This window comes from Liolophura sinensis, chromosome 6 (genome assembly GCF_032854445.1).
Source record: "Liolophura sinensis isolate JHLJ2023 chromosome 6, CUHK_Ljap_v2, whole genome shotgun sequence".
NCBI classification, from domain to species: domain Eukaryota; kingdom Metazoa; phylum Mollusca; class Polyplacophora; order Chitonida; family Chitonidae; genus Liolophura; species Liolophura sinensis.
Window position 1 is genome coordinate 2,012,162 of NC_088300.1, and position 13,378 is coordinate 2,025,539.

Below are 13,378 nucleotides of genomic sequence, written 5' to 3' on the forward strand. Positions count from 1 at the left end.
GTATCTGCCATGATGTAATGAGTTCCTTTCTGGCTCCTGTGAGGTATCTGCCATGATGTAATGAGTTCCTTCCTGGCTCCTGTGAAGTATCTGCCATGATATAATGAGTTCCTTCCTGACTCCTGTGAAGTATCTGCCATGATGTAATGAGTTCCTTTCTGGCTCCTGTGAGGTATCTACCATGATGTAATGAGTTCCTCCTTAGCTCCTGTGAGGTATCTACCATGATGAGCCTCCCAGGCTGCTGTGGGGTATGGGGCATGGTGTAATGGGTTAATTCCTGGCTCCTGTCAGGTATTTGCTGTGATGAATGAGTTCTTTCCTGGCTGCTTTGAGGTATCTGCCGTGTTGTAATGAGTTCCTATCTGGCTCTTGTGGGATATGGCCCATGATATAATGGGCTTTTTCCTGGACCCTGTTAGGTATTTGACATGATGTAATGGGCTCTTTCCTGGAATCTTTGAGGTATTTGACATGATGTAATGGGTGCCTTCCTGGACCCTGTGAGGTATTTACCATGATGTAATGGGCTCCTATCTGGCTACTATGGGATATGGGTTATGATGTGATGGGCTCCTTCCTTGGGCCCTGTGAGGTATTGCCATAATGTAATGGGCTCTTTCTTGGACCCTCTGAGGTATTTGTCACAAAGTAATGGATTCCTCCTATCTGGCTCCTATGGGATATGGGCTATGACGTAATGGGCTCCTTCCTTGGGCCCTGTAAGGTATTGCCAAGGTGTAATGGGCTCTTTCCTGGACTGTTTGAGTTATTTACCATGATGTGATAGGCTCTTTCCTGGACCCTGTGAGGTATTTGTCACGGTGTAATGGGCTCCTATCTGGCCCCTATGGGATATGGGCTATGATGTAATGGGCTCCTTCCTTGAGCCCTGTGAGATATTGCCATGATGTAGTGGGCTCTTTCCTTGACCCTGTGAGGTATTTGCCATGATGTAATGGGCGCCTTCCTGGACCCTGTGAGGTATTTGCCATGATGTAATTGGCTCCAATCTGGCTCCTATGGGATATGGGCTATGATGTAATGGTTTCCTTCCTTGAGCCCTGTGAGGTATTGCCATGATGTAGTGGGCTCTTTCCTTGACCCTGTGAGGTATTTGTCATGATGTAATGGGCTCCTTCCAAGACCCTGACGTATCGCCATGGTATTAGGCTTTTTCCTGGACCCTGTGAGGTATTTACCATGATGTAATGGGCTATTTCCTGCACCTTGTGAGGTATTTGCCATGATGAAATGGGCTCCTACTAGTATCTGGTGTCGGAGTGAAATGTTTTGGAGAACAAGTTAATCACGGACTACTAATTACTGATGTATGTTGGTCAGGGAACGGACACCTTTAATTTCCACGATTAACCTTCATGTATTACTGCCACTCAACAACCTACGTCTGCCTTGATAAGAACTTTATTTTTTTTTCTGAAGCCACGCATTTTATATAGACCGAGATTTGTATGTTTTACTGAGAGATTGTTCTATTTGAATGCCGACTAGAATCATACTGTCTAGCTACTTCAGGTAAGAAAAATTATGACAAGGTACATAAGGATTTTCGCTTTTCAAGTACATGAACTTGCATTGAAGGACATAGGGCCTACCAGGTTAAACTGGAAGTCTCCGTGGCAAGCGCATGTTGATCAGCCAGCGACTGTTCTGGGTTATAACTCGCACTGACGACATGTCCGCCAGCACGTAAAGTTAAACCAGGATTATTACACAGCCCACAGAGCTAGCAAGCTCGTGGTATTCCGGGTCTGGTATTTTTCGTCCGGTTACAAAGGGTTATGCTTAATAAAGTGATGTAAAGATGAGGCTCATTTGAAGTGAAAATGTGTGGGGAGAGTGGATATAATACCATTTATAAACACACTGGATCTAGTTCTTTCTGGTACATGGCTAAAAGTGCATGTTGGGAGTTTTTATATGTCGCCAGATATCTACAGAAAGTCCAGAAGTTAGAATTTGCCTGAGATGCTTGGCATTAAATGGTTACAAGGTTCGGTCCTAAATGTCGATATAGTTGTTACAACCATTTTTCTTGTTGAGACAATGCATCATGTCACGTATACATACAGTCCTCCGTCGTGAAAGCTTATCTAAATGCAAATTATTCACCGAACACAGTCTTAAATGCAAATTATCCACCGAACACGGGCCTACAATCAAATTATCCACCGAACACGGGCCTACAATCAAATTATCCACCGAACACGGGCCTACAATCAAATTATCCACCGAACACGGGCCTACAATCAAATTATCCACCAAACACGGGCCCACAATCAAATTATCCACCGAACACGGGCCCACAATCAAATTATCCACCGAACACGGGCCTACAATCAAATTATCCACCGAACACGGGCCTACAATCAAATTATCCACCGAACATAGACCTAAAGTTTCATGATGGTCAAGACGACCGGCATATTCTTTGCCTGTTTGGGTAATTCTCGTGTGCCAATATACTTTTTGTGTTAAGCCAAATGTACTGACTGCTGTTCCGTATTACCCTCATGCCTGATTTTTAACAAGTTTTGGAATGTTTCTTTTCCTACTGGATCATTACGGATTTGTAATGTTATTAAACATTCAGATTTTTTTCTTTTTCTTTTTTTTCTCCCTTGAGGAAGAAAAAGCTTTTCTCTCTAAACATAACAATTAAGTGCAAAACCTTTCAGTGTGAATTTAAAGAAAAATCCTTTCTTCTTAATTTTAACATTTCATGAATTTTTTTTTTTAAGCCGAACGAAAAAAACCTTGTGGGCATTATTCGTTTATTTGGTTTGCGTTGAAAAATATTTCGCTTACACTGTATATACGACATATGCCCATACAGTTGTCTGCGGTGAAGCTGAAATCGGGCAGAATCCGATCCGGGACTGGGGAATCATCAACCTCAGACGTGTTGGTCAGACATGCATTGTGTGCAGCCAGAGGGACGACATAATCACGAAAGTCAAGAAAAGTTGGAAAGACCGAGAAAAGAACAAAGGCATAAGACAATTAGAATAATTCACTCTCGGTAGTAACATTTATTTAAAAATAGAAAGGACTCAAGCAACCGTAAAATTAATAAACAAACAATGTTCATTTACGAAGCCATAAAAGGGACATGCAAAAAACTCTTATATAGTGATTCAAAACGTAAATATATGAATAAATAAATAAAAATTCGGTGCTTTGTGGTTAATTGTCCGAGATTGTATTTCCTCTACCTGTAGACATGTATACATGTATTTTGCCCATTACGAACTGTACAGAAGTAGAGCTAATGTTACAAATGCTGTTAAGAACCGTTGCACCACTGATATGTTTTGATCTCTGATACAGCCATCAAGAATGCATAGGCCTATATCCTACTCATGAGCCGATTTCCAATGTCCCTAATGTGTGCTTCAGAGTCTCATAATTGACTCATCGTAGCGCTGAATGGTTTGATACCAACATATATATGGTCGAGTAGGGACATACCAAAGACTTTATAAATGGTACAATAAGACACAGTATATGTACACACACCAAATTACTCGTTCCTCGTGAGAGTGATGTCCCCTTGTACAGTGGCGGAATAGTGGCTACACGCGCGGTATGCATGATGTGCATCCTCACCTGTTTCTTAGAAGATGATCGAGAGTTATAATAGTCATATGACATTTTGTAGACAAGCAAAGTCTTTTAAAAATTCAGAATAAAACATCGTGAATGCACACTTTACGGCAAATTTACACCAAATGGCTTCCCCGCACAAACCATCAAATGGATACAACGATGTACACGTCGCCTACATTTTTTAGCTGCAAGCGGTTGTGGTGTGAATTTACCTAAATATACTTCATATATCACGTGGTAAATCATGCATCACATTGCTAAGTTAATTTCGTTCAGCCAGGGTTGCTGCGTTATCTGTATTACCAAACACTGGATATATGAAAGAAACGTAACATTTTTTTTTTAATTATGTATCAGGAAGATGAGATGTGAATAATGTCCAGACATCCCTGGAAGTATAATGAAATATAACAAAATATTCTATACGTTTTGACTCGCGACCTCATGGCCGAAGTGTCTGTGGTCTGCTGAGACACACATATTATCTTAATTGTCTCCGATTTTAGCTGTACGTTCTTCTATTTATTACATTCAATTTTTTAAGCTTTACTTCAGTCTTGGTTTGGTCTGAAACTTTCGTTAATTGTTCTTTCATTGAAAATAACCTTCAGTCCTAAACCTTTTAGAAGTTTTAATCTTAGTGCTGTAGCTGCAGGGCGACATAGTTGAAAGCACGTGTTATTGTTTACGAAATCTCCAGTATTCGGTATTATTTTATCGCGTGGAAGATCTCCACCTCGTGATGCCACGTTTCGTTTGACGTCATCTTCCGTTTGGAATTGCTATATCCCCCTCTAGACGCAATTGCTAAATCGGAAGGAGGAAGCCATTTTGTAAACTGTAGACAGTTTTCAGGCTGAGAAGGATCAGCTGTACCTTTATTATCAGGTTTTGGGAATCCAGAAGCGAATACTAACCACAGACAGGGTCAGACTGAAATGTCCACAATGAATCCCGAATAGTGAGTATTGTGTAAAGCTGTCTGAAAGAAAAATTTTCAACAACGTCACCAGCCAGAAGTTGGGGTCCATCGGCCATGTCATCAAATTGACGCCCAATCATGTGTTTCTGCCATGCTGTAAATGCAAATATCTGCGTTCTTGATATGTATTCCAACGATCTATCGTTGTAACATTCTCGATTTTTACATTACAACTATTTCAGCGTATCTAGATGTCTAATATCGCCCATGTGCGACGAGTTTATGCAGAATGACAAGATTTGTGAAGAAAATTCATGGACAACACTTCCGGTAGCGAATGAGGTGTCAGAATGAAATGCGTCATATAATGAAACCATCCCTCTTCTTTCTGTTTTACAGCTATGATAAATGATATCATTCTTACTTTTTCTTACACCTCTCAGCTGTTTGCTTTTTTAAGTGCGTCATGTACACAAACCTGTGGCGTATTCCAGTGAGGATACCTGTCATTCATGATTTTGATGCCAGGGTGGTCCATTTAGATGGACTCAGTGTGCTATTTTAGAACTTTGACATTCATTGTAACACGGAGTCCATTGCCACCTCACAAACAAATCGACGCACATCGGCGCACTCCAACTTGATGAGGCCCATTTTAGTGAAATCCGCGCTGACAGCACCCAGTCCTACCAGCATTAAAATACATGTTCTTTTTTTATGCCTTTTTGGTTTGAATTAAGAAGTTGTTCTTGCAAATGGCAAGGAAAATATAATAGTTTTCTCGAGGATTTCAGTGCCAAGACTTAGTTGCACTTTAAACCCAGAAACAGATCACGCGACGCTTCAAAATGGCTGTCTACATCGAGGCACTCAGTACTGCCGAAGTTCTAGCAGTCAGTGACCACAAGGCAGTGAGTGAAATAGTTCCATTGGTGTGGACAGTAAATTAAGAGGATGGTAATAGAGGTTCCACTGGAAACTTACATATAAATGCACAGAGGAAGTGATTTAGACCATAAGTTGGATGGATATGGGAGTTTGAAATCTGTGCCATGTATTTTTTTTATTTTTTTGGGAGGTGGCGATGGACTTGTTGTGACGATAAACGACAGAGTTCTAAAATAGCACACCGAGTCAATCTAGATGGACTAATGTCAGGGATGTTATTCCTAATTAAAGAAATGGACAGATAGAGTGGTAAAGAAGTGACAACAGGTAGATTGAAAGGAGATAAAAAATGAAAATCCTGGTCCCATTTAATGCTTGTTAAATACTGAAATTTATTTAGTACTGAACTCCACTGATTTACATTTGCGATGCTAAGCTTTGTCAAAGAACACAAATGGATATGTGCACACACATTGCAAAAAAACTCCCCAATTTAATTCCATAGTTATCATTTGTTAATTTACTGTCAAAAGATCAAAGTATATAAAGGCGCACTGAGCATTCATTTACAATCACATGATCTAGCAATTATGCTGGAAACAAGACCTAAGTCGCGAGTATGTCAGCATAATATACACGCTTTAGATAAGGTCTATCCAACTACATATTTAACTTTTGTCTATAAATAGCAGTATTTGACTTGAGGAAATCTGTGAAAACCAGCCTATTTTGCCATTAGGGGTAATAGATTGCAACAACATCTTGTCATGTTACACATGATTTGCAAGGACAAAAGTGTGATCACCTTGTGATTATAATGAACCATCACTAAAGCAAGATGATGATTTACCTTCAGGTATGGAGTTAGAACTGGTCAGTATGCCCGGGTCATTCTCACGATCAGAGACCCATGTCACAAAAGCTTGCTTCTTCAAGTTATGTACAAATTCGTAATGTTCATGGCAAAGCCAAACTGGAATAAAAAGCGGAGTTTATTATAATTGGCACAGTCCTGCCAAATTCCCAGTTTCCTTGTATTTTCCTCTGTTTGCATTTAACAATTTTACTGGAATTCTGTCAAGCTTTTAGAACTTAAATACATACCCCTTAAAGACATTTAAGGGCTGGAAAATATGATCACCAACATGCCATGGTAACGGACTGAAATGGTCTGTCAAGTAAATATATCAGTGTAATTGCCAACATGGCAACTTTTTATTTCACCCGCAAGATTGTATTTATGACCAGTACATTGGGAAAGATGTCAGCCATCGCCTCAGGTGTTAGTGTGAGCTCTTTATCGGGTTCGATTCTAATATCACTTGTTTGTATTGTCTTAGGTTCAGTTCAGCAAGACTCGCATAGGGATATACAGCTACCTGTCAGCTTAGACAGGTGGAATGGAGAACAAGTGCTGTTTGGACACCCTTTTTTCGGCACTGTTAACATGGGAGAGATAGGAAAATTGAAAATCTGGACACCCTGCTCTAACAAAATAGACACAAATTGGATAGGTATAGATGTCATTTGGAAAGTGGATTAAGTAACAGTATTATCGTTAATAGGGATTACACTTTTTGAATATAGCACAGATTCTAGTGCTGAAATTTGGTTGAGACCACTGCGGGTTTCGAACCAGCGACCTCTAGAGTAAGGCACCAAATCGCCAGCAATACATGTCAACCGTCTACGCTGCTCGACCAACAGGCCTTCCACAAAAATAGAAGGTAGCTATATTCAGAAAGTGTAATCCCTATTAATGATAATACTGTTACTTAATCCACTTTCCAAATGACATCTATACCTATCTGATATATTCACCTAAGGGAGTGACGTCGTTTGTGATCATCAGAGGGGTAATGCATGTTCGCTGTAAAGTCTACCGGTCAACTACCTTCTATTTTTGTGGAAGGCCTGTTGGTCGAGTGGCCTACACGGTTGACATGTATTGCTGGCGATTTGGTGCCTTACTCTGAGGTCGCTGGTTCGAAACCCGCATTGGTCTCAGCCAAATTTCAGCACTAGAATCTGTGCTATATTCAGAAAGTGTAATTCCTATTAACGATAATACTGTTAGTCACAAATTGGGCTGTTGGACACGCTTTTTGGCATTCTGCCTAAGCCCTTGCTGACTCGTACAATGCGTTTATTCACAAAGTACATGCAATATTCTACAATAATCGCCACCTAGTCGAAAGTTGAGATTTGAACAAATTCAGTATTTCAAGGAGCTGCATTCCATGGTTTCAGAGCATTGTATACGCCTGTCCTGGCATATGTTTTTTTGCTGATGTGGGTGATTGTAGCAGAGTGTATGGGGTGGAAAAAGCAATATTGGGCCTGTAGTCTGCTGCCCATAATGCCTTAACCAAGGTCACACACTGGAGAGTCCTCTGCCCATAGGGCCAAGTGCCATTGTCCGAGTAAGAAATCGTTAAGTGTGACGATCAAACAACAAGCAATTATCAGTGAATCAGTCAGTTGTCTTCCAACTTTTCTAAGACTTGGTGGCTGACATTCTGTTTTACTACATTCTGTTGCATAGAAATAGTTGTTACCATCAAGCTAAGTGAGTTTATACAAGCCAGTTTAATATTGATGGATACATTTATACAGTGAATAATTCAGTGTCCTAAATAGGTGTTGCTTTATGTGAGGACAGGTAATACTGCTTGTACAATTTCTTCAGAGGTAGAAAAAAAACGTATCTGGAAGTTTGTTTGTTTGGCAAAAATGTCAGTTTAGTAAGTTGTCAATCTTGGGTTACACTCTTTATGTTAATATTGATTAATTCACTGAGTGCCTGTTTTAGACTTCTGTTTTTGACTAAATTTTTGTTTCTGTTTGTCTTTTCAGTGACTACCTGTTTAAATTACTCTTGATTGGTGACTCTGGTGTTGGAAAGTCCTGTTTGCTTCTCAGATTTGCTGTAAGTTGACAATGTTGTAAGCAAATTAAAAAGAATATAAATAAATCTACGGCTCACTGATTTCATTAATACTCAAACAAGTGGTATTTGTGATTGAAAGGCAGTCCAAACAAAATAAAAAAACAAACAATACGAGCCACAAACTATTTGTAAATATTATTCAGTGGAGAAATGTAACAGTTTAGTGCTGTCATATTGCAACAGATTGCTTTTCAGTTCTCTTCAAAGCTAGGACTTGGCATTGTAATATAAACAATGTTGTGTGCTTTGAAGGATTAAATGTAATACATTTCATGCACTGCAAAGGTTTTTTTTTCTGATTTTGTCGGCTATATGCAGATGTTCTGTGTAGTTCTGAATTCTGGATTGTTAAATGGTTAAAGCAGATATTCATTTTAAATCTCTCAATATTTAGCTGCTTGTACTGTTAGTAAAACGCGCATAACTGTGAAGAATTGTGGTCATTGATACACAATTGAAGTTTTGGCCTTGTTTTCATTTCAGGATGACACATATACAGAAAGTTATATAAGCACAATCGGTGTTGATTTTGTAAGTATTTTTGGCACCAGTTGTGTACTATATATAATACATAGGAGATTTGTCACACACCGCTTTATCCTTCTCCTCCTGCCTTCTCACTGCCTAGGAGTACCTCCTTGTGCCTACTCCCACTTTAGGGTGGAGTTCTAGTTCCACTTACACAAAACGTTGTAGATCACTTTCTCATTACCTTCCCTGGAAGTGAAAAGGATATTTAGGAATATTTTCATAACATTCTGGTTTCCATGTTAATAATATATTTTCTGTAAACCCTTTAAGGTGACCAATCTAACCAGTGTAAATTTATTGTCTTACAGTTCATAAATTATATTCAAACTTTTGAGTGAATAGTGTGAAGACTATTGGTAGTATGTCTAAATATGTATTTTGAGTTCTATTTTGTGCAGTTGACTTCCACGTTTTGCTTTTACAGAAAATCAGAACAATAGAATTAGACGGCAAAACGATAAAGCTTCAAATAGTAAGTATGGAATCAGTTGAAGGATCCATTGTACAACCCATTGTTTAAGATCATGTTTGTAAAGTGAGAAACTCTTCAATTTAGTATCAGAGAAGTGAAACGACTATGGATTATGTGCTATTAACAAGTCTCATTTTTCTTCAGAGGCCAGAGTTAAATATTAAGAGTATTTGCACATCGTCTTTGAGATCTTGTCCCAATTTGACCAGTATAAATATGTGCTAGTTCCTTCAGGATTCTGATTGGTTTGTCTGCCACTAAACCTAACCAACAGCTAAGACTGTAAATGTGCTTCAGTACAGAGTGATGTGCACACTGACAAGGTGTAACTTGTTTCTGGTTGCAGTGGGATACAGCCGGTCAAGAAAGGTTTCGAACTATAACCTCCAGTTACTACAGGGGAGCTCATGGTATTATAGTAGTCTATGATGTAACAGATCAGGTGAGCTAATCATCTGCTTAAAAGTATCATTTCAAAAATTCTAAGAATATTGTTGTGAAAGTAATTTGTGAAATGAAAATGTTGAGTCATTTACAATATTAAAGTATTAAAATCTGCACACTCCAGTTTCTTTTTATATAATGAGCTAGATATAGAAAATTCACTCAAAGTGAAGTGAGGGTCGGTGAATCGATTTTTAAAAATGTCTGTAAAGAAAAGGCCTTGATCTTGTTTTACTTCCTCTCTGGCCGGCCAAGTGGGAAGGTCTGTCAGCAACCTGCAGATGGCCATGGGTGTCCCCCGGGCTCTGCCTGGTTTTGCTCGTAAAACACCAAAGAAAGAAATAAATAAATAAATTTGGTTTTAGTTTCCAATGAAAGGTCACCAATATAAACAGTGTAACAGTTTTGACATGAACTTATAATATTCTTCATTGTTAAACAGGAATCTTTCAATAATGTCAAACAATGGCTACAAGAAATAGACCGTTATGCCAGTGAGAATGTAAACAAACTGCTTGTGGGGAACAAATGTGATTTGACAACCAAAAAAGTGGTGGATTATACCACAGCAAAGGTGAGCATTTTGTAAGGTGAACCTGCTTTGTCAGTAGTTATGGTCTCCAGAAGTGGAATAAGGAGGGATGTGTTAGTCTGTGAATGTCTGTTATTCTGTCTGCGGTGTAAACACAGTACAACATGGCTAGGTTAACCAGTCTTCATCATTTTGCCTACAGTGTTTTTATTTCTGCGCATATGAGCCATATGGGTTTATTTAAGACCCAAACGTCTTGTTTACTGTTTTGTGTGTGATTGTCATTCTTCAGTTTTACTGCTGACAGCTAAAGAATTGTTACATGATTTCAGTACTCCTTGGTGGTGCACAAGAGAGGTAATATCGACCCAATCACTGGAACAAAAAACCTCATTCAAAAATTACCTGTCGAAACATGAGATATAGATGACATTTATGTACTTGAATTGGAAGGTGAAGTATCTTATAAAGGCAGCTTTCCAAAATCTCTCCCATGACTGGTGATTCATTGAGGCAGGAGAGTTATTCTGCATATTTTGGGGTTTTTTGAAATAATTTAGCCTAGTCTGCCTGAAGGAGGTCGTGAATAAGTAGTCAAAATACTTGTCATTCAATTGCTAGGGCTCACAAATTTGTACTTCCCTAGCTCTCACTGTTCGTGGGGCTTTGGGCTTTGTGACAGTAAATGCTTCATACCACAGATATGGCCATTTGAACGATCTAACATCATTAAAAACCATTTTTCTCTCCCCAATATGGTATACATATCAGTGCGTCAGACGTGGGAAGGTTTGTAAGTAACTTGCCAGTAATATAGCTGGTTTACCCAGGGCACTGGGGTTTCCTCCATCTATTTAACTGACTGCCATCGTATATTACGGTGAAAAAGCCTCGAGTACGGCATTGAACAGGAATTAAATGAATATATGTTGTTGGCATATGTCTTGTAAATATAACTGGGTTATTTATTTAGTTCATTGTTGTTTTACGCCGTATTCAAAAATATTTCACTTATACGAAGACGGGCAACATTATGGTGAGAGGATACCAGGCAGAGCGCCGGGAAAATGTCTCATTTAAACAGAACCAAACCATTTGATGGGCGAGGCTGAGAGAAAAGGAGCATATTAATAGTTAGCTGCTTAAAAGCAAAAACCATTGCGAAGATCTGATGATAATGATGTAACTTGTTTGTTGTTACACAGGAATTTGCTGATCAATTAGGAATACCATTCCTGGAGACAAGTGCGAAAAATGCCACAAATGTGGAACAGGCATTCATGACGATGGCAGCGGAGATAAAGAACCGAATGGGACCAGTGACAGCCGCCTCGGACAATAAACCTAATGTGAAAATAAACGCCAGCACTCCAGTGAAACAGTCCGGTGGCGGCTGTTGTTAAGAGTAGAGCTCAGACCACTAACTGTGCTTCAAGAAATGCCCAAGGCTCTACTTGGGATTGTAAATTTATACATAAATGTACATGGTGAAATGGATATGCATATATGGCACACTTTCATTGTATTTGTAATTAAAATGAAACGGAAAGACTGGCTGGTTCATCATCTGCCAGGTTTCTGCCTGGAGTGACCTCAACTCCATGACCAGATATGACCACTGTCTTTAACCCATCTCAAAATTGACACAAATTCTGACTGGACATGTGGGAAAGTGTATATCCTTTTATTATTTTTAGCGGTATATGTTGCACATGTGAGCACTGAAGTGAGACAGCTGCACAAGGTGTGTGTGAACTGGTCGTATTTGGTGGCATTCCCGGCAGGTGGGTGTAGAACTGGTCTGGTCTGTTGGTGTGCCTCTCATCTGTTCAAAATGCAGTGATCGTTGTCCTTCCCAGCCCTGAGATAGCCGGCTAACTTATTTCATCACAGTTCCATCTACTGTATTATATATTAGTACAATACATATATATATATATATACATATATATATATAAACATACCATGTTGGTCAATTGTAACTGCTACCAGCTTTTCAGTTATTGTATATTATAGCCCATTATGAAGACGTGTAAAAGTATACATGCTTGTGCGCAAAAGAAGTCTCTTGTTTAACAGATGCTTTTGATATTCAGTGATTGAGAGCAGTTGCCCAGACAACCCTGGTCAATGCGGTGAAGCTGTGTCTACATATTACAGTTCATTTAAACTACGTGTCAAATTTTCAGCCATGCATATATTTCTATTTCACATGTTAAAGTCATTGTATACGTAGGGATTATCACAGCGTTGACATAAGATGTAAAACCTTGTTGTTAGTTGTATTGGTAAGTACTTTGTCCCTTTTCTTTGATAACTGTGTAATTATATTTATTCTAGCCAGGCTTTTGAAATGGGGGTAATGCAGATATGTTTGTATGATATGGTTGACTGTTTTCATGGAGTTAAACCAGGGTTGGGAGACATTAGATGGAAATTTGTCAGTGTTTGTCATTTATCGGAACATCAGTTGGATTTGTCATGTTTGAAACACTCTCAAATAACACAAACCCTGATATATTAAACTGCATATAAATATATGTACCTGTTTTTTTTTGGATGGGTTGTTTTTCTTGCACAGATACAATGCCACTGTCTGATAGTGTACAATAAAGCAAAGGATACAACAAATCGTCTCTTGACTAATCTTAACACTATACCACAAATGTTGTTGCAGACATCAGCAAGGTAAAGAAAGGAATTCTATTCTTGTCAAAAAGTGCAATTTTGTACTGGTAATACGCAGTGACACTTGTGCTTTTTCACTTTGGTTTTTGTTTTCTTTTGTTTGTATTTTGAATAAGAATATATTTCGATTAATGGCCAACTCATGTTAGGACAAACGATAACTTTTATTCCAGTGAATGTCCAGCTTAGGTGTTGCCATGTCAAAAACCAATACTGAAGAAAGCTCCGTTACAATTCAGTTCTAGGTATCTCAAAATTCTGTCTGCACGTATCCAATTGCATAGTTTGGCAAATTAATTTTGGAGAAATAAAGAAATCGTA

The 13,378-nt window shown here is 38.8% G+C and overlaps 1 protein-coding gene across 1 annotated transcript; it reads left to right on the forward strand.

Moving 5' to 3' along the window:
• Window positions 1–4,428: 4,428 nt before the first annotated feature.
• LOC135466251 (ras-related protein Rab-1A) lies at window positions 4,429–12,311 on the forward strand. The gene is made up of 7 exons (XM_064743661.1): window positions 4,429–4,591; window positions 8,297–8,369; window positions 8,874–8,921; window positions 9,346–9,393; window positions 9,740–9,835; window positions 10,280–10,411; window positions 11,575–12,311. The coding sequence occupies exons 1-7, from the start codon at window positions 4,569–4,571 to the stop codon at window positions 11,770–11,772; spliced, it is 618 nt and encodes a 205-aa protein (XP_064599731.1). The 5' UTR covers window positions 4,429–4,568; the 3' UTR covers window positions 11,773–12,311.
• The last annotated feature ends 1,067 nt before the right edge of the window (window positions 12,312–13,378 follow it).